The sequence below is a fragment of the Thamnophis sirtalis genome, unplaced genomic scaffold (genome assembly GCF_051295495.1).
Source record: "Thamnophis sirtalis isolate CommonGarterSnake01/CBP01778 unplaced genomic scaffold, rThaSir2_p1.2 scaffold_15, whole genome shotgun sequence".
Lineage (NCBI taxonomy): Eukaryota > Metazoa > Chordata > Lepidosauria > Squamata > Natricidae > Thamnophis > Thamnophis sirtalis.
This window is the reverse complement of record NW_028261395.1, coordinates 30,386,292-30,406,666: the sequence shown is the minus strand read 5'-3', so window position 1 is coordinate 30,406,666 and position 20,375 is coordinate 30,386,292. Positions and strand designations below refer to the sequence as shown.

At 43.7% G+C, this 20,375-nt stretch overlaps 1 protein-coding gene across 2 annotated transcripts in view; it reads right to left on the bottom strand.

The window, feature by feature from the left end:
* RASGEF1A (RasGEF domain family member 1A) overlaps positions 1 to 20,375 on the bottom strand; it is a 109,976-nt gene that overhangs the window by 54,091 nt on the left and 35,510 nt on the right. Inside the window, exon 1 of one of the 2 annotated variants that reach the window (XM_087702247.1) lies at positions 15,201 to 15,355. The exons of the other annotated variant lie outside the window; for it this stretch is intronic. Within the exon in view, the coding sequence (XP_087558373.1) occupies positions 15,201 to 15,227 (27 nt within the window). The 5' untranslated portion in view covers positions 15,228 to 15,355. Of the gene's footprint in view, positions 1 to 15,200; positions 15,356 to 20,375 lie in introns of those variants that run through there. 2 annotated transcript variants of the gene reach the window in all.

Sequence of the window (20,375 nt, the reverse complement as noted above, 5' to 3'; positions counted from 1 at the left end):
GTAAGGTATTGGTATTAAACTAGGAAGAGATTAAACAGTGAATATGATTGCAAACTTTAAATGTTATCGCACAAAATGTTTGTACCTAGACAACACACTGCTTAATGGAAGATGGATTGTTTATACTGAAATAAAATAAAAACCTTATTAAAAAAAAAGTTTGGCTTATTTCTTTGGAAGCAATGGACTGGTGCATGACAAGGGCATAGAAGAAAACTGTGCACTCCTCCTGCAAGTTATCATCGTGGAGAGTATTGTGAGATGATACATATGGAAGGCTGGTCTTAAAAGCCTTTGCTTGTGAGAATAACAGAGCTGGAAGGGACCTTGGAGGTCTTCTAGTCCAACCCCTTCTAGGCAGGAAACCTTACACCACTTCAGACAAACAGTTATCCATTAAGGGCATGATTAAGGGCAGGCTCCTAGCACATAGCAATGGCCCTTAGACTTATATACTGCTTCGTGGTGCTTTACAGCACTCAAGCTTAAAAGTTGTGATGGCGCAGTGGTTGGAATGCAGTATTGCAGGCTAACTCACTGCTCACTCCAGGAGTTCAATCCTGACCGGCTCAAGGTTGACTCAGCCTTCCATCCTTCTGAGGTCAGTAAAATGAGGACCCAGATTGTTAGGGGCAATAGGCTGGCTATGTAAACTGCTTAGAGAGGTCTGTAAAAGCACTGGGAAGCGGTATATAAGTCTAACTGCTATTGTTATATTGCCCCCAACAATCTGGGTCTTCATTTTACCCACTTCCGAAGGATGGAAGGCTGAGTCAACCTTGAGCCAGTCAGAATCAAACTACTGGGAGTTGGCAGAATTAGCCTGCAATACTGCATTCTAACCACTATGGCTCTTATGATGTTATTTGGTTGGCAGGATAAGATTTGTCTCACAATTGAAGGGTTAAAAAAAGCACCGTCTTAACCAGAAAGAAAACAGTTGCAAATCAACAACCCTAACATGGTACATTTTATCTGTTCTCATCAAGACATTTGTTCATGAACACAAGTACCTTCTTTTCATTTCGTTAGGATAGGACATATTAATTAAAATCGTTCATAAGTCTAGACCGATTTTTAAAAAGCTCTCCCATGAGTTAAAAACTGATAAAATACAATTTAAGAGCTGGAAAGGACAGAATGGCTTGAAATCAATATGCATAGAAACTTTTTAACAGGGAGTATAATTTGAGAGATAATTTCAAGGACCTTTACTTCCCAGGCCTTGTTCAATGCTTGGTTAAATTACAGAAATAACTGAATAACAGAGCTGGAAGGGACCTTGGAGGTTTTCTATTCCAACCCCCTTCTCAAGTAGGAGACCTTATACCATTGAAAACACATTATCCTAGTTTGACATGGAAGAAGATGCTCTTTTGCTAGTTAGAAAGATAGAACATAGAAAAATAGAAGTGGAAGGGACCTTGGAGGTCTTCTAGTCCAATCCCCTGATCAAGCAGGAAACCTATACCATTTCAGACAAATAGGTATCCAGTGCCTTTTTGAAAGCCTCCATCCCTGTTCAAAGGCAACCAGTTTGGATGTTCAAAGGTGACCAATTTGGTACGTCTTGTAAGAGACCTGGTGAGCATCTTTCCTCAAGAGTTTAATGCTTCAATGCAATGGTGAAAAAAGTAAAGTTCTACATTTAGGTAAGAAAAACAAAACGCACAGGTACAGTATATGTGGTACCTGGCTAAATAATAGGAGCTGTGCGGGATATTGGCGTCCTAGTGGACAACCATTTAAATATGAGCCAGCAGTGTGCAGCAGCTGCCAAAAAAGTCAAGACAGTTCTAGGCTGCATCAACAGAGGGATACAATCAAGATCACGTGAAGTGTTAATACCACTTTATAATGCCTTGGAAAGGCCACACTTGGAATACTGCATTCAGTTTTGGTCACCACAATGTAAAAAAGACGTGGAGACTCTAGAAAGAGTGCAGAGAAGAGCAACAAAGATGATTAGAGAGGACTGGAGGCTAAAACGTATAAAGAATGGTTGCAGGAACTGGGGATGTCTAGTTTAATGAAGAGAAGGACTAGGGGTGACATGATAGCAGTGTTTTGATGTCTCAGGGGTTGCCACAAAGAGGGAGTCAAGCTATTCTCCAAAGCACCTGAGGCAGGGGTGGGTTCCTACCGGCATTGGTATCAGTTCAGTTCATGTGCGCTTTGTGCGCGCTGCGTGCATAATTCACTGTAAATTGTTCTGCGCATGTGTGAAGAATGTGAAAAAGTACTAAAAAATATGCTGCCAACAGCAGCGGTGACCGGGGAACCGGTTCGGGTGCGTGGCCAGTCTGGCTCGCTGCTGGTTCCGCGACCAAAGCCAAATAACCAATACCGGAGCCAACTGGTAGAAACCCACCTCTGACCTGAGGGAAGGACAAGAAGCAATGGATGGAAACTAATCAGGGAGAGAAGCAACTTGGAACTAGGGAGAAATTGCCTGACAGTGAGAACAATTAATCAGTGGAACAGCTTCCCACCAGAAGTTGTGAATGCTTCAACACTGGAGGTTTTAAAGAAGATGTTGGATAACCATTTGTCTGAAGTAGTGCAGGGTTTCCTGCCTAAGCAGGGGGTTGGACTAGAAGATCTCCAAGACCCCTTCCAACTCTGTTATTCTGTTCTAATAGATACCGGAGAGATTAATATTGTAATAGTTATGATCTACTCTAGAAAGGATCAAAGGGTAACTGCCACCTCTGGCCCACTGCTAACCAAAGAGCAGCATTTTGAGGGCCACTGGGTGCCAGCTTCATTGCCAAAGGTAATTTAGAAGAAAGTAGCTCATATTATCCACCCCCCCACTCCCCAACATGCAGGAACACATAACGATTCCTCTAAACGGATCAGGAACCAGCGAGATGCAACCAAGATATAATCCTGAAATAATAACTTTTAGTTCAGACTGCCCTGCGTGTTTCTGCTTGTTCATGTACGACAGCACACCCACACTGCTGAACCAACAGCAGAGTCTTGTTGTATCTCTCGCGCCCCCCCTTCTTTGGTTCCATCTGGTGGTCACCCAGATTTTTGCAACCCGGGTCTGTTGGTCCTATTCTTTTCCCCAAGTGTCTTACTCCACTGTGCAACAACTATACGTATCGGCATTGTCGAGGTGAGAAATAAAGCAAGCTGTCATGGCTTGCTAAGAGAAACTGATAGTTACTCCTAGACGCAGATGTCAAAGCAATTGAAATCAAGCCCTCCTCCACATGGTTTCTCAATAGCTGGTGTTTACTTTTCTGAGTTTTCAAGGTTACTAAGCCAGCACATTAGGGAGGCGCTAAGGGAACATATCAGAAGCTCCTCTGGTAAAATCAGCTTCCTTCCTTTGTTCCAGGACAATTCTTCCATTCTCCATGCATACGGGTAGTTCTGGACTTACGACAGTTCATTTAGTGACCATTCAAAGTTACAATGGGATCGGAAAAAGCGACACTATGACTGTTTTTCAGGGTTACAAACTTTGCAGCATACCCATGGTATTGTGATCAAAACTCAGATGCTTGGCAACTGACTCGTATTTATGACGGTCGCAGTGTCAGTGTTCCTCCTCCTGCAACCATCTGACAAGCCAAGTCGATGGAGAAACCAGATTTGCTTCGCAGTCGGGTGACTAACTGATCAACTGCGGTGATTCACTTAGCAACGCTGGTGAGAAAGGTCATAAAATGGGGGCAAAACTGATTTAACCAATGTCTCACTTAGCAACAGAAAATTTGGGCTGCCTTGCTGTCATAGGTTGAAGGATACCTGTGCTTTATCACTTTTTTTTCAAGTTTATCATTGCCAGAACTTGAATAATTGAACCTTAGAACTAAAGACGTAAATTCTGATTTTCAGTTACTATACAGTTCCTTGTATAAAGGTAGTCCTGACTTAAAACAGTTCACAGTGACCGAGGTTACAAAGACAGTGAAAAAAAGTGAGTTATGAATGTTTTTCACCCTTATGACCGTTGCAACATCCCCACGGGATGCAAGCAACATTCGTACGCTTGGAAACTGACTCCTAGTTATGATGGTTGCAGTGACAACTGATTCATATTTATGACCGTTGCAGTGCCCTGGGGTTATGTGACCCCCTTTTGTGACTGTCTGACAAGCAAAGGCAATGGAGAATTCACTTAACAACCGTGTTATTAGCTTAACGACTATGGTGATTCACTTAACAACAGTGGCAAGAAAGGTGTCAAAATAGGGCAAAATTCACTTAACCACTGTCTTGTTTAGCAACAAAAATGCTGGGCTCAGGTGTCATAAGTTGAAGCCTATCTGCGTTGCCTGGCTCTAGCCTCCTTCTCTCTTCCTCTGGATTTCCTTTCTGGAGTCAGACTGATTCGTGTTCTAGATCATTGCTACTAAGTTACACATATACCAGGGGTTGGTTCCTGCCAGTTCTAACCTCTTCTATAGAAATTTACAGTGCTGTTTAGAACTGGTTCCAGCTCTCTCCCCCCGCCTGTCCACACATCATCAATATGAAGAGCGAGAGGAGGAATTCTGGGAGTTGAGGTCCACAAGTCTTAAAGCTGTCAAGTTTGAACACCCCTGGGTTTTTTTTCCCTAAAGGGTTAGGGGTGCAAGGGTCTTGTAATTTGACAGCTATAAGACTGGCACACTTCAATGCCAGAGTTCCTGAGCCAACATTTTGGTTGCTAAGCAAGAGCTTTGTTAAGTATGTTTCACCACATTTTACTAGTTGGCTACGCCCACCCAGTCACATGACTGCCAAGCCCCTCCCACCCAGTCACATGGCCAGCAAGCCACTCCCACAAAGCAGGGCACACCCACAGAAGAGGTTCTTAAAAATTTTGAAACCCACCACTGACATATACGTAAAATCTTTTCTATTAAGCTTGCGTAACAGATAGATCCCATACAGCCATCTGAGCGACAGACGAGAAGTAGTTTGACACTTCTGGAAAACTTTTATCAACTTCCCCATCTAGCTCACAGCCCTGGGATATTCTTGTCTGTCCAAGTCTTAACCAGGTTTGACCAGCTCAGCATTTAAAGCTGAACCAGGTGACGTTACCTAGCTGAACTTAATTTCCTAAGTCCACCAAAGAACATATACGGTACCTCATCATGATAGACACAAAAACTTCACTTCCCCCACTAGGCCAGCTTTCAGAAGTTGGGCGTGCTCCATCACGCACACAAAGTGTTTAAGAAAAGACTGGATAGCCAATTTTCTGGAATGGTATAGGACCGTGATGGCAAGCGTATGGCATGGGTGCCACAGGTGGCACACAGCACCCACTCTGTGGGCATGTGAGACGTCACCCGAGTTATGCCTCCCACCTGCCAACTGGTCTTCGGGTCTCTGTTGCACATGCACAAGGGACACATGCTTGCATGTATGGGGGCAGGGAGCATGCATGGGAGCGCTCACATTGCACTTTGGGGTCTGGCATGGCACCCATTTTGGTTTCCAAGTTGGTGCAGAAGGCCTTCCAGGTCCAAAACGCATGCGCAGAGGGCGGGGCAAATGCTGTGGGGGGGGGGTCGCACACACATGAGCAGAGGGGAAGCCCGCGGGGTGTGTGTGTCACGCACGCATTGCATTATGGGTGTGGGCACGTACCCGCGCTGTCGGGCACGCAAGCACACACTTTTAGCATGCAACGACAAAAAGGTTAGCCCTCACTAAGATAGGGTTTCTTGCTTGGGCAGGGGGACTAGAAGACCTCCAAGGTCCCTTCCGACTCTTATTCTTAGCGGCATTCTGTTATCTATTACAACTACTCCTATGGAAACTTCCCAATCACTTCATTGCTTGAATCCACCGTTTCCTAAACCCGCTTTTTCTGTGTAGCTGTCCTTATTATTACATTTCTCTTTTATAGCCGGCAGTAAGGAAAAAACGTTCTGATATTTTAGCACTTTAGGCAGCCCCTGTTGGAGACTTTTACAGCATCCTTTTATTAAGCTAATTTGGATAAGGCTCAGTCTTTGTAGGCAACCATTTCTATTCTCCTCTGGGCCTTTTTTTATAGTTAGAATTTACATTTCTTGCAACTGCAGCTCCTACAGGCTGTTTTTAAATATTTTGCACGATTATCTCGCACCTGCCTAGATAGATGGGAAACTCTACCTTTGAGTCACTGATCAAGGACGCTAAAGAAGGCACACCCTGGTGAGAATTTTAGTAGGGAGTCTATCCTGGAAATATAGGCTGTAGGAGAAATTGGAAGGTCAGAAGAAAACAGTGCCCGAACTTTTTCGTATAATCTTAAGAAAACAGGACGGAAGTGTCCCTATAAATCACCAGGGGTTAAACTCAACTCCGAGATGGGTTTAATTTATTTTAGCTCTGCACCATATGAAATTTCTCCTGTGATGGCAGCAGATACCAATCATGGTGTCAGCCATAATTTCTTGCAATTTTCCATTTTAAACAAAGCAGATAAAACTTCTCTTTCTTCTTTCTTTCTTTCTTTCTTTCTTTCTTTCTTTCTTTCTTTCTTTCTTTCTTTCTTTCTTTCTTTCTTTTTCACTCTCTCTTCCTTTCCTTCCCTCCCTTCCTTCCTTTCTCTCTCTCTCTCTCTTCCTTTCCCTTCCCTTCCCTCTTTCTTTCTTTCTTTCTTTCTTTCTTTCTTTCTTTCTTTCTTTCTTTCTTTCTTTCTTTCTTTCTTTCTCTCTCTCTCTCTCTCTTTCTCTCTCTCTTTCTCTCTCTGTTCCTTTCGTTCCTCTTTCTTTCTTTCTTTCTTTCTTTCTTTCTTTTTCTTTCTCTCTCTCTCTCTTCCTTTCCTTTCATAGTCTGTATTCACTTATGGAGAAGGAGAAAAAAAAAAGCCAAACTCAAAGCAGAAATACTAAATGTACAATGTGAAATGAGTACCCAAAATACATCACACGCTGGAGATACTTTGCTGTGTAAAGAGGTAATTCCAAGCTTCTCTTCCCTTTTAAGGCAGCTTCTTCCAAAATCCCTGTTAATATTTATCTAAGGATTTGAGAATTTGTCTCTGTTCACTCAACCCTCAGTGCTGATGTGAAGAGATGACATTTTTTTAAAAAAGGAAAGAAACAGTTAAACAGTTTTTCAACTGTTTCTCCTCAAAACGGTTAAAAATAGATCTTGTACATCTTGTCCAACAAATTCTGCATGGCTATTTACAAATTAGGACAAGAAATGTTCCTAATAGTAAACAGGAGCATTCTTCCTGCAGTTCAGTCCAAAGTTTGCCATTCAAATGTTTGGGGGTGAGTCACGAGAACTGGAATTTGAAGACAGAATGTACAGCCGCTAAATAAAATCTAACTGAGGAATGAGACGGGGTGATTGTACGCCAAAGTGCTTCTGTGGTAATTTTCAGTGGCATTTCATAAATTTAGTCACAAGGCATTGTTTGGGGAAAGGCAGGATAGTTTGAGAAGTGGGAGTCAGCTGGAAGATGGCTTGATTTTGCTTGGGAGTTTCACTTTGTCCCTTCCAGGTATAGGAATGAGATTTCTGGCAGGCTGCTAAGGTATATTACAGACAATTAATCTGGATGCATATTATACATTTTAGAATGGAGAAAAACCTTCCATCTCTGTTCTGGTAGAGATGACATGCATGCGAAGCTGTGTTCAGGGTTGAAATGACGGTTCATGGTGCTATCTGAGCTTGGTTGTTTTCTTGCCGAAGTCTCATGGCCCAACTAGGTAACATCATCAATGATAGAAGGGAGTGGAGTTTGCAGGAGGAGGAGGAGGAGGAGGAGGAGGAGGAGGAGGAGGAGGAGGAGGAGGAGGAGGACTGTGAGGTCCTTACTACTCTCTGAGCTTGCTTGACATTTCTGTACCCAACTAGGTAACATCATCAGTTTTAGCACCTGATGATGTTGCCTAGTTTAGCACCTGATGATGTTTATTACCCAACTAGGTAACATCATCAATGATAGAAGGGAGTGGAGTTTGGAGGAGGAGGAGGAGGAGGAGGAGGAGGAGGAGGAGGAGGAGGAGGAGGAGGAGGACTGTGAGGTCCTTAGTACTCTCTGTGCTTGCTTGACATTTCATTACCCAACTAGGTAACATCACAGTACTCTCCTCTACTCACAATAGACTTCCCTATGCCACCAGGCCTGAAATTTTGGGCTTGGTCAATCTGGAACTGCGTCTCCTGGGGTTCGATCTAAGCATAGCGCACAAAATTGTCTGCTACAATGTCTCGCCTTTCAAGGACTTCTTCAGCTTCAACCACAATAATACATGGACAAACAATTGATACAAACTCAACATAAAGCGTTTCAAACTTGATTGCTTAATTTAAAATACGACTTCAGCAACAGAATGGTCAATGCCTGGAATGCTCTATCCAACTCTGTTGTTACATCCTCAAACTCCTGTAACTTCAACCTTCAACTGTCTACCATGGACCTCACCCCATTCTTAAGAGGTCCATAAAGGGGGCATGCATAAGCGCACCAGCGTGCCTTCTGTCCCTGTCCTACTGTCCCCATTTATCTGTACTTACTTCCTTTGTTCATGTTTATGTTCATGCCTATACTTGTTATCTTGTACATGTTTGACAAATAAATACATAAATAAATAAATCATCAATGTTAGAAGGGAGTGGGGTTTTCAGGCAGGAGGAGAAGGACTGTGAGGTCCTTAGTGCTGGCTGAGCTTGCTTGACATTTCATTACTCAACTAGGTTACATCATCAGTTGATGATGATGTTATCTAGTTTGCTAATAAAACATCATCAAGGAAACAACCAAGCTCAGAGAGCACCAAGAACCCTTTAACATAGCAGCATGTGAAGGTGGACAATGCAGAAACGGTCCAGTCTAAAATGTCATTTTCTACATAGTCCATCTTCACATGACATCTCTGAAGGAGCCCTTTTATTGACCCTGATCTTGCCGCGCAGTTTCACAAAAGTGTCATCCATCTTCAATGATATGATACCGTCTCCCAGTAGAGGAGGGGCTGTCACAGAGAAGAGGTGACTGACTTCTTCTCCAAAGGACCCGAGGGCAGGACTAGAAGTAATGGGTAGAAGATCCTTAAAGAGAGATCCAAGCTCGAGCTGCACTGGCTTCCTATTGGTCTCCGAACGCGCTTCAAGGTGCTAGTCATTACTTTTAAAGCCCTACATGGCTTAGGACCTGGCTATCTGAGAGACCGCCTCCTGCCACATACCTCCCAACAACCAATAAGATCTCACAGGTTGGGCCTCCTCCGAGTGCCGTCGGCTGGACAATGCCGGCTGGCGGCCCCTCGGGAGAGGGCCTTCTCTGTAGCTGCTCCGGCCCTGTGGAACGATCTACCCATAGAGATCCGGACCCTTTCCACTCTCTCGGCCTTCCGAAAAGCCACTAAAACCTGGCTGTTCCGGCAGGCCTGGGGCTGTTGAACAAGGTCCAGCCCCATCTAGACGGAATGTATGGTGTGTTGTTTTTAAAGTTGTATTTTTTATTTTTAACTTTTAACTTTTATGTTGTTTCTGTAAGCCGCCCAGAGTCCTACGGGATTAGGCGGCCTACAAATTTATTAAATTACTAAATTACTAATTACTCGAACTAAGGAGAAATTTTCTGAAAGTGAGAACAAATAATCAATGGAATAGCTTCCTTCCTGGAGTTGTTCAAGAAGAGATTTTTCAAGAAGAGACTGGGCAGCCATTTCACTGGGATAGTTTAGGGTCTCCTGCTTGAGCAAGGGGCTGGACTAGAAGACATTGAAGCAGGAGTGAAATCCAGTGGGTTCTGGAGAACCGGTAGCGGAAATTTTGAGTAGTTCAGAGAACCAGCAAATGCCACCTCTGGCTGGCCCCAGAGTGGGGAGGGAATGGAGATTTTGCAGTATCCTTCCCTTGTCATGCCCACCAAGCCACACCACGGCCACTAAGTCACAGCCACAGAACTGGTAGTAAAAAAAAGATGAACTTCACCACTGCCTCCAAGGTCCCTTCCAGCTCTATTCTGATTCTGAAATATGGCTTTGTAAAACCAGAGGCAATTCTCATTCACCCAAAGCGACAAAAACATGCTATATGGAACTCAACAAATGCAGCAATACCTGAATATCATTCAAAGCCGAATACCGCGTGTAACTGAAATCACAGAATTATGCCAATGGAAAAGGAAGTCAAGCTTAACATTTGAAACCCTGATCAAACCACGTATCTGAAGAAAGTGTCTTAAAGTGGACAACCCCTACAGGGTGAGCTGTTTGATCATGAACACATCTGTCCATGTTGAGCATAGCATTTCCTGATTTCAGTCATCATTATTTTTCAGCAAGCCCAGATAGAATTGCAGTATCAGTTTACCATATCAAGGTTCAGAGCTAAATTCTTGAGCAGGGGGTTGGGCTAGACTAGAAGACCTCTGAGGTCCCTTCCAGCCCTATGATTCTATGTTCTTCTACTCTCATATGCCTTTCTCCATTCCATTTTCCCCATTGATTCTTGACTTCCTGGGCCCCTGGAATGGACTGTTTCTAACCGGGCAGAGAATTCTGATCCCTCCTGCCCACGATATATGGACTCTCCTCTGCAAATCTTTATTTTGCTTTGAGCTTGTTGATGTTTTTCTGTTCCTGTCAAACCCTTGCAAGTTTGACAGCGGCAAGGTTCTCACTACCCATGGTATCATCCTCTGGCAAAGAGGAACCTTTAAGAGGCTCTAAGCTCTGACAGCTCAGGGCAACACCTCTTCTATAAAAGAGGCTGATGTCAGGCAGACCACACAGGAAGAGCTCTTCCTTAAACAGCCATTAAGTTTCTCAGAAGCAGAATTACCTGGCTGGCTATGGTTGAAAACAGAAGGCAAAATGCATCTTGGTTCTGCTCTAGCAAGTACTTATCGAGATAGCAATAAGCCTTAGACTTATACACCTCTCTAAGCAGTTTGTAGAGTCAGCCTATTGCCTCCAACAATCTGGGTCCTCATTTTAGTATTCTCTGAAGGATGGAAGGCTGAGTCAATAGCAATAGCACTTAGACTTATGTACCATTTCACAGTGCTTTACAGCCCTCTCTAAGCAGTTTACAGAGTCAGCCTATTGACCCCAACAATCTGGGTCCCCATTTTACCGATCTCAAAAGGATGGAAGGCCGAGTCAACTTTGAGCCTGGTGAGATTTGAACTGCCGAATTGCAGGCAGCCGGCAGACAACAGAAGTAGCCTGCAGTAGTGCACTCTAACCACTGCACCACCATGGCTCTTAAGATATGTTATAAACTGTCCAAGGAATTTGAATAATTTCATTGATGCAGCCATGCCATATTTTGGGAGTGCGGATGTATATTTATTCAATTTCTATAGGCCCATTTCACTCTCACGCGATTCTATACAGCTCTACAGGAAAAGTGATCTATTACTAGGTGTTTTTTTTAAAAAAAGAAAAATTCCCAGTCCATGTTACAGATCTGGGATTCCCTTGGTTGGTTCTCATCCAAGGGCTAATAGTAGGGGTTTTTTTTAGCCCAGAGAAAACCACCACTTGCTTCAGGTAACACTGATATCTAAGAAGGGTCGTGGGAATATTCTGAAAGTAGAACAGAGAACACTAGGGTTGCAAGGGACTTTGGAGGTCTTCTAGTCCAACCCTCTGCTCAAGTAGGAGACCCTATACCATTCTGGACAAATGGATGTCCAATCTCTTCTTAAAAACCTCCAGTGTTGGAACACCCACAACTTCTGGAGACAAGCCGTTCCACAGGTTTGTTGTTCTCAGCATCAGGAAACTTTTCCTTAATTCTAGGTTGGCTCATATCTTTGATAAGTTTCCATGTGTTATTTCTTTTCCTGCTTTCAGGTGTTTTGCAGAATAGGTTGACCCACCCCTCTTCTTTGCGACAGCTCTTCAAGTGCTGGAAAACTGCTATCAAGTCACCCCTAATCTTAGTCTTCATTAGACTAGACGTGCTAATTCCCTCAATTTGTTCATCATAGAATCTCACTCATGCAAGAAGAGTTGAACAAGAGGTCATGTAAGATTCCCCCCCCCCTTTCTTCAAAAGAAAGCGAGAGACAGAGTGGTGGTAGGATGTTGGGTTGACACCAAAGGTACCTTCAGCCACTGAGAGGTTCTGGACCAGGCAATCTTTCTCAGCCTAGCCTACTTGAGTAAAATCAGAGAAACCATGAGCTCCTCAAGGAAAGCAAGAACATACATTTAGGTTTCGCCAACATGTAAATAACAAATGTCGGGACAGAGAAAGGCAAACTCCTAACCTGCCATCCTGTAGACACACAAAGGAGATACACAACCCTCTCTACTGCAGTGTTGGCAAACCTTTTCGGCACCAAGTGGCGAAGCACTGCAAACCAGAAGAGGAGATACCTGGTGCACATGCACATGTCACGAAGCTGTGCTTCTGGTTTCCAGTCCATGCGTGCGCACCACCCACTAGATCTTGTGGTTTCTGGCCAGCTTGTGTTGGGGCACATGGGAGTGCTGGACACCAGAGGAGCAGCATCCCGCACATTTGTATGCACTGGCTGCCTGGTCGTCCAGTTACCAGCGTGTGGGTGTGCGCCGGCCAGCTGGTTTTCACACACATATGCGTGCCAGAAGCCATAAGGATAGGGGGCCGGTGCGCATGCACAGACTAGGAACAGGAAGCATAGCTTTGTGGGGTGTGCATGTGTACTGGGTATCTCCTCTTCTGGTTTGCGGCACTCTGGAGCATGCATGCACTCCCCTTTCACCACTCAGTGCCGAAAAGGTTCGCAGGCACATGCTGGAACCCAGAAGAGCAACAGGCGACAGCTCATGTGCCCAGAGAGATGGCTCTGCGTGCCACTTCTGGCATGCATGGCATAGGTTCGCCACCACTCCCCTAAGCTATTAAGAAGAACACTTGCATAATTCCCTTCCCAATGTTGATGCATTTAATCTTGAACCTTGTTGCTTTTCTGCAAATGTTACAGAAACCCAAATATTTCTGAAACGACACTCTACAAAATATCTTGTCAACATCCCAGGATCATTCTTAACCCTCTCCGTATTCTGTGCAAAGGAGGAAGGACCGATTCTTGTGCTGTTTAATTTTTTGATTTAAGCCTTTGAATTTTAATTGCTTTGTATGATTTTTTAAAAAAACTTTTTTAATTACACTATAAGCTGCCCGGAGTTGCTGTGATCAATGAGATGAGGGACATAAAAATGGAATAAATGAAGGATTCTGCTTGGCAACTTTGAACGAGGAAGATTAGTTTGCTTCCTAGTACACAGGTTCAAACGTTTGTGGTCTCCCTTCCACATAGGATGTCAAAAGAAAAAAGAGAGGTGTTTTTAACTGCCATCCGTTGTTTAATCTCTGGGAACCGTCCAGGGATTTCTTTGACAACGTCTCCTGGGATGAAACTAGCACACGTTGCTCAGCACCTGTGACAACTCCTAAGTGTCGTTTACCAGCCAATGTGCCAACTTGTGTTTCCGTGACTAGGAAACAGCCATCTGTGGTTTCTGAGCATATTCTCATAGGCAGGAATCTAGCTGATTAGCAACCCCCTCCATTTTCAGTGTAAGGTAAACCTCGGGGACAATGTCTGATTAGATGGGTCTGGCATCACAGTCTCCCAACAAGTAAGGGGTTGTCACACAAAGAAGTGGGGGTCAACCTACTCTCCACAGCACCAGAAGGCAGAGCAAGAAGCAACGGATGGAAACTAAGCAAGGAAAGAAGCAACCTAGAAATAAGGAGAAATTTCCTAACGGTGAGAACAATCAACCAGCGGAATGGCTTGCCTTCAAAAGTTGTGGGTGCCCCATCATTGGAGGCATTTAAGAAGACACTGGACAGCCATTTGTCTGGAATGGTATAGGGCTTCCTCCTTGAGCAGAGGGTTGGACTAGAAGACCTCCAAGGTCCCTTCCAACACTGTTTTGCTGTTGATTTGAACATGGCAATTGTTTTGAAATGTTCATTCCCTCAATTCACTGGCACAGCTTTTGAATTCCTTTTGAGCCATGGGCTTCAAACGTTACCAGAAAAGTGAGCTGCACCGTTCATTTTTCTAAGGTAAAGGTTCCCTTCGCACCTATGTGCTAGTCGTTCCCAACTCTAGAGGGCGGTGCTCATCTCCGTTTCAAAGCCAAAGAGCCAGCGCTGTCCGAAGACGTCTCCGCAGTCATGTGGCCAGCGTGACTAAATGCCAAAGGCACACAGAACTCTGTTACCTTCCCACCAAAGATGGTTCCTATTTTTCTACTCGCATTTTTTATGTGCTTTTGAACTGCTAAGTTGGCAGAAGCTGGGACAAGTAACAGGAGCTTACTCCATTATGCGGCACTAGGGATTCGAACCGCTGAACTGCCGACCTTTCAATTGACAAGCTCAGCATTTTAGCCACTGAGCCACCGCGTCCCCTCCATTTTCATTTTTCTACATCTGGGTTAAATGAACCAAGACCTCATTGCCCCGAGGAGCTTGCAATCGTTCCCCACATTTGGGAGAGGCAACCTTTAAGAGAGAAAAGTTGAGAACAGTAGACTGTCTGGCTCCTTTTCACTGGCCGATTCACTACAGTGTGGGGCAAATATTGCCTTGTGATCTCTCTACAAACTAAGCAGCAAATGTTGGAAAAGTGCCCAAAAGAACAACATCCGTCTGCAGTTGTAGGCAAGTTATTTTTCAGGAAGCAGAGCAAAACGCACACAAAACACAGCCTCCAGTTAGAAGTTAGCGAGCGTTTGGCATGCTAAGAATCTTTGAGTCAAAAAATAAAAATAATGTTTGCACACCTTCTCGTATGGGGGCTAAAAAGTCCCTGCACTTGTTATGTCCGCCGTTGCTGTCAAACAGGGACCCAAGAATGCAGCTGCTGAAAGCTTTCCTATTTCTAAATAAACCGTTCAAAGACGTGTATTTTCACTGCCCCCAAAAGAACCAAAAAGGTTCCTGTTATTATGTTTATTTACCCAACGGCAGCCAAACCAGAAAGGGCAGTTTGAAAGCAGGAAAGAAACAACTCGCTTGGACGGCCAAAGAAAGGATAAAAACTTCAACCTCTGTTTAACTTTTACAGTTACTATGTTCTCCCAGGGTAGCCTGAACAGCTGAGAATATTCCCACGCCTGACTTTTTTAACAATTTGCCTATAGTACACTGGAAATCAATCAAGTGTTTTTTTTCCCCCCCATTCAACTTTTCTTTCAGAGAGTTTCAAGTATTATCGGCTCGCCCTTGGAAAAGGAAGAAAAAGCGATAGGAAGGAGAAAAACAAAACTCTTTCTTACCCGCATGGCTTTCTGGAGTATGTACATAGGTTTTCGGGCAGGTATCACCCCTGTTAGCCCAGCATCGTAGTTTCCGCCCAAGAGGAGAGGGAATGAGAGAGAGAAAGAGAGCGAGAGAGCAGTGCTCTTCGTCCAGCAACTCTTCCCGCCAGCTCAGATCTAAAATAACAAAGCTTGCAAGCATCCAATTTCCAGACTGGTTCTGACGTCAGCAGCTGCCTCAACCCACTGTTGGCTGAGCTGGAGGCATGTCAGATTCAAAAGGAGAGCTGGTTGACCCCATCTGTCTTTTGTGCCAGCCTTGCAAATTGGGGGGGGGGGGGAAGGCTCCCCCTTCTCAGCTCTCCTTTTTGGAAACAGACAAGTTGGAACTCCCTGCATTCCTGCTCGGTGTCCTTTCTTGAGAGTTTTTGCTAGCTTAGAAAGCCCATGACAGAGTGGCAAGAAAAAAAAAAGGCAGTTGTCTAGAAAGTTAAAATACAGCTACACCTCGACTTACGACCACCAGGGGCACCGACATTGATACATTGCTAAGTGAAACATTTGTGGAATGAGTTTTGTCCCATTGTACAACCACCATTGCGAAGCGAATCGTTACAATGGTTTCGTTAGTCACACAAATGTTCCGTGAATCTGGCCTATCCCCGTTGACTGGGCCTGTCGGAAGATCACAAAAGCTGATCTGGCTTTTTTCAGGGCTGCTGTAACTCTGAACAGTCACTAAATGAGCCAGCCATGTGCAGCAGCTGCCCAAAAAGCCAACCAAGTTCTAGGCCAGTGGTAGTCAACCTGGTCCCTATCGCCCACTAGTGGGCGTTCCAGCTTTCATGGTGGGCGGTAGGGGTTTGCTATAACTCTGCTTTATAAATTTTATAAAGTAAAGTTACTTCCCTACTTTATAAATCACCATTAATATGGAACCGGTGGGCGGTTAGAAATTTTTACTACTAACAGAGATACAAAAGCGGGCGGTAGGTATAAAAAGGTTGACTACCCCTGTTCTAGGCTGCATCAACAGAGGGATAGAATCAAGATCACGTGAAGTATTAATACCATTTTATAATGTCTTGGTAAGGCCACACTTGGAATACAGCATTCAGTTTTGGTTGCCACGGTTTAAAAAAGATGTGGAGACTCTGGAAAGAGCACAGAGAAGAGCAACAAAGATGATTAGGGGACTGGAGGCTAAAACATATGAAGAACGGTTGCAGGAACTGGGCATGGCTAATTTAGTGAAGAGAAGGACCAGGGGAGACATGATAGCAGTGTTCCAATATTTGAGGGGCTACCACAAAGAGGAGAGGGTCAAGCTATTCTCCAAAGTACCTGAGGGTAGGACAAGGAGCACTGGATGGAAACTAATCAAGGAGAGAAGCAACTTAGAACTAAGGAGAAATTTCCTGACAGTGAGAACAATTAATCAGTGGAACAACTTGCCTCCAGAAACTGTGAATGCTCCAACACTGGATGTTTTTAAGAAGATGTTGGATAACCATTTGACTGAAGTGGTGTAGGGTTTCCTGCTTGAGCAAGGGATTGGACTAGAAGACCTCCAAGGTCCCTTCCAACTCTATTATTCTATTCTATTCTATTCTATTCTATTCTATTCTATTCTATTCTATTCTATTCTATTCTATTCTATTCTATTCTATTCTATTCTATTCTATTCTATTCTATTCTATTCTATTCTATTCTATTCTATATGAAATAACTTGAGGGCTACCTCTAACAGAGTGGGAAGGGACCTTGGAGGTCTTCTAGTTCAATCCCTTGCTCAAGTGGGAAATCTCATATGATTTCAGACCAAAAACCTCCAGTGTTGGAACATCCACAACTTCTGGAGGCAAATTGTTCCACTGATTAATTGTTCGAACTAAAATTTATCCTTAGTTCCAGGTTGCTCCTCTCCTTGATTAGTTTCTATCCATTGCTTCTTGTCTTGCCTTCTGCGCTTTGGAGAATAGGCTGACCCCTCTCATCTTTGGCGCAGCCCCTCAAATATTGGAACACTGCTATCGTGCCTCCCCTAGTCCTTCTTTTCACTAGATTAAACATACCAAATTCCTGCAATGACATCCAGAGGATTATCTGGTAGGGTCTCATTCAACTGTGTTGAACTTTTGAATCAAGGAGAAAATTTTAAATTCCTGTAAGGAATGAGGATTAAGGAGCATGCCGAAACATAGAATAGACAGAATAGGATAGAGTTGGAAGGGACCTTGGAGGTCTTCTAGCCCAGTCCCCTGCTCAAATAGGAGAACCTATACCATCTCAGAGAAGTGACTGTCCAGTCTCTTCTTAAAAACCTCCAGTGACGGAGTACCCACAATTTCTGGTGGCAAGCAGTTCCACTGGTTAATTATCCTCACTGTTAGGAAGTTTCTCCTTAATTTCAGGTTGCTTTTCTCCTTTTTTAGTTTTTGTTTGCTGTGCCTCAGTGAAATTCACTGTGTCAGGGACATTTGCTTCTAAAAACCTGCCTATTTGAATGTAATTAGACACCTCCACTGTTTGAATTCTTGGCGTGCTTTGTGTAAATCTGATTTTTTTTTAAAACCTATGACTTGGGAAGTAAAGGACTTCTGCTTGTTCTGAAGAAAACTTTGAGGGGGGAGAAAGAGAAAGGGTCACCTATGATTAATTTTTTCATCTTGAATGCTCCCGGATGGAGAAGGGCACAACTGCCTTTCTGCTTTCCTCTGGCTGTATAAAGGCCAGGGGTTTTGGGTCCACCTAAAAGGGGATTTTTTTAACTTTGTGGATTGATAAGATGCAGGATTTTCAAGTGAGATGACAGAGAACAAAGGGCATTTTCAGCATTTTCGTGCTGGAGAAGACTCCTGCAAGTCCCTTGGACTGCAAGGCGATCAAACTCGTCAGTCCTAGAGGAGATCAACCCTGCCTGCTCTTTAGAAGGCCAGATCCCGAAGAGGAAACTCAAATACTTTGGCCACCTAATGAGAAGGAAGGACTCACTGGAGAAGAGCCCAATGCTGGGAAGGATTGAGGGCAAAAGAAGAAGTGGGCGACAGAGAATGAAGTGGCTGAATGGAGTCACTGAAGCAGTAGGCGTGAGCTTAAATGGACTCCAGAGGATGGTAGAGGACAGGAAGGCCTGGAGGAACGTTGTCCATGGGGTCATGATGGGTCGGACATGACTTCACAACTAACAACAAAAGTGGCTTTTCTTAACTTTGTGATGGATAAGAAGCAGGATTTTCAAGCAAGGTGATAAAGGAGGACATGAAAATGATATTATTTATGTTCTTGGCTTGTTACTTGAAATCAGTGGGCCAAAACTTGTACTTTCTATACTTGGTCTCTCCCAATGGAGTTTTTCTACCCATCTGCCCTATTGTGAAGCTGTTTGTTCAAGGTGCAATCAGCCTCTTGCTTGGAAACTGGTGAAGGTTATTTGAGCCCATTATTAGTACTGGTAATACTGATTTGACAAAATAGCTCCCTAGATGTTTTTCTTGGTTCTCCCTGGAAAAGGCTAGAGATTAAATTGGAGCATTTCTGATCCAGCTAATAACCAAGCTCTTCGGGATAAATAGTCCTGTAAAAAAATGAAAAAGATTTACATGGCTTAGGGAAGAGGGAGAGGGAGGAGGAGGGAGGGAGGGTGAGGGCAAGGAGGAGAGGAGAAGCAGGAGGAAGAGGAGAAAGGAAAAGGAGGAGGAGGATGAAGGAAGAGGAGGAAGGAAGAGGAGGAGGACGAGGAGTAAGAAGAAGAAGAAGAAAGAAGAAGAAGAAGAAGAAGAAGGAAGAAGGAAGAAGAAGAAGAAGAAGAAGAAGAAGAAGAAGAAGAAGAAGAAGAAGAAGAAGAAGAAGAAGAAGAAGAAGAAGAAGAAGAAGAAGAAGAAGAAGACTTTATTGGGACTTTATTATTTGGGACAAATTACTTATTGATTTATTTAATTTAATTTAATTGATAGAGCTGTCCAGGTCTATCAACTCTGGATGGCTGATGATAAAACTGACGATAAAATTTAATAACCCTCCCCCCACAAAAAAGTTTTCTCTTCTCAGAACTTGGGGAAGTGCCAAGTCTTCCAGGCTTATTTAAAGAAGGACAGGTTGTGATATTCTGAAATAAATGAGGAAGAAAATGAACATAACCTGATCCAAGGATTAAACTGTGGGCTGGCTATGCCAGTTAATATATTTTAAGCACACCTGTAGCGTCAACAGACATCTGAAGCCTATGTGAAGCTGAGTTCATCTGGCACTATGCTCAAGTTCTCTATTATCTTGGCCTGAGACCTCAATTCCCTTCTAAGTTATTGGGACTTCTAAGTCAGTTGGATGAAAATGACCTCGTAGACGACCCTCACTCTGTCAAGGACCTAGAAGTAGTCATCTCAAACGATCTAAGCCCCAGAGTCCCCTGTAACAGCATTGCCAAAAAGGCATTAAGAGTTGTTAACCTAATTTTGCAAAGCTTCTTCTCCGGTAACATTGTATTGCTAGTTAACCTTTCCCAGACCATTTCTCGAATACAGCTCATCTGCCTGGAATCCACACTGTATATCGGACATTAAGACGATGGAGCAGGTCCAGAGGTACTTCATGAGAAGAGTCCTTTTACACTCTTCTGCTCGCAATAGAGTCCCTTATGCCACCAGGCTTGAAATTTTGGGCTTGGACAATCTGGAACTATGCGCCTGCGGTATGATCTAAGCACAGTATTCAAAATTGACTCCTTCAGTTTCAACCACAATAATACACGGGCAAACTATCAGTACAAACTCAAGGTAAACTGCTTCAAACTTGATTGCAGAAAATACAACTTCAGTAACAGAATGGTCAATGCCTGGAATTCTCTACCTGACTCCGTGATTTCTTCTCCAAACCCCCATAACTTTAACCTTAGACTGTCTACCATGGATCTCACCCCCATTCCTAAGAGATCTATAAAGGGAGCATGCATAAGTGCACCAGTGTGCCTACCATCCCTGTCTTACTGTCCCCATTTATTTGTATTCATTTCTTTCATTCATGTCCATGTTTATATTTATACGTGTTATCTTGTACGTGTTTGACAAACTAATAAAATACAAATAAATCCAAATACACGTGCAGTAAAATCTACTTTGCCTTGATTGATCTCAAAAAAATCTAATACTGGACAGCACACCACTAGGAAATCCCAAGCTTGGAGCTCAAAACAAA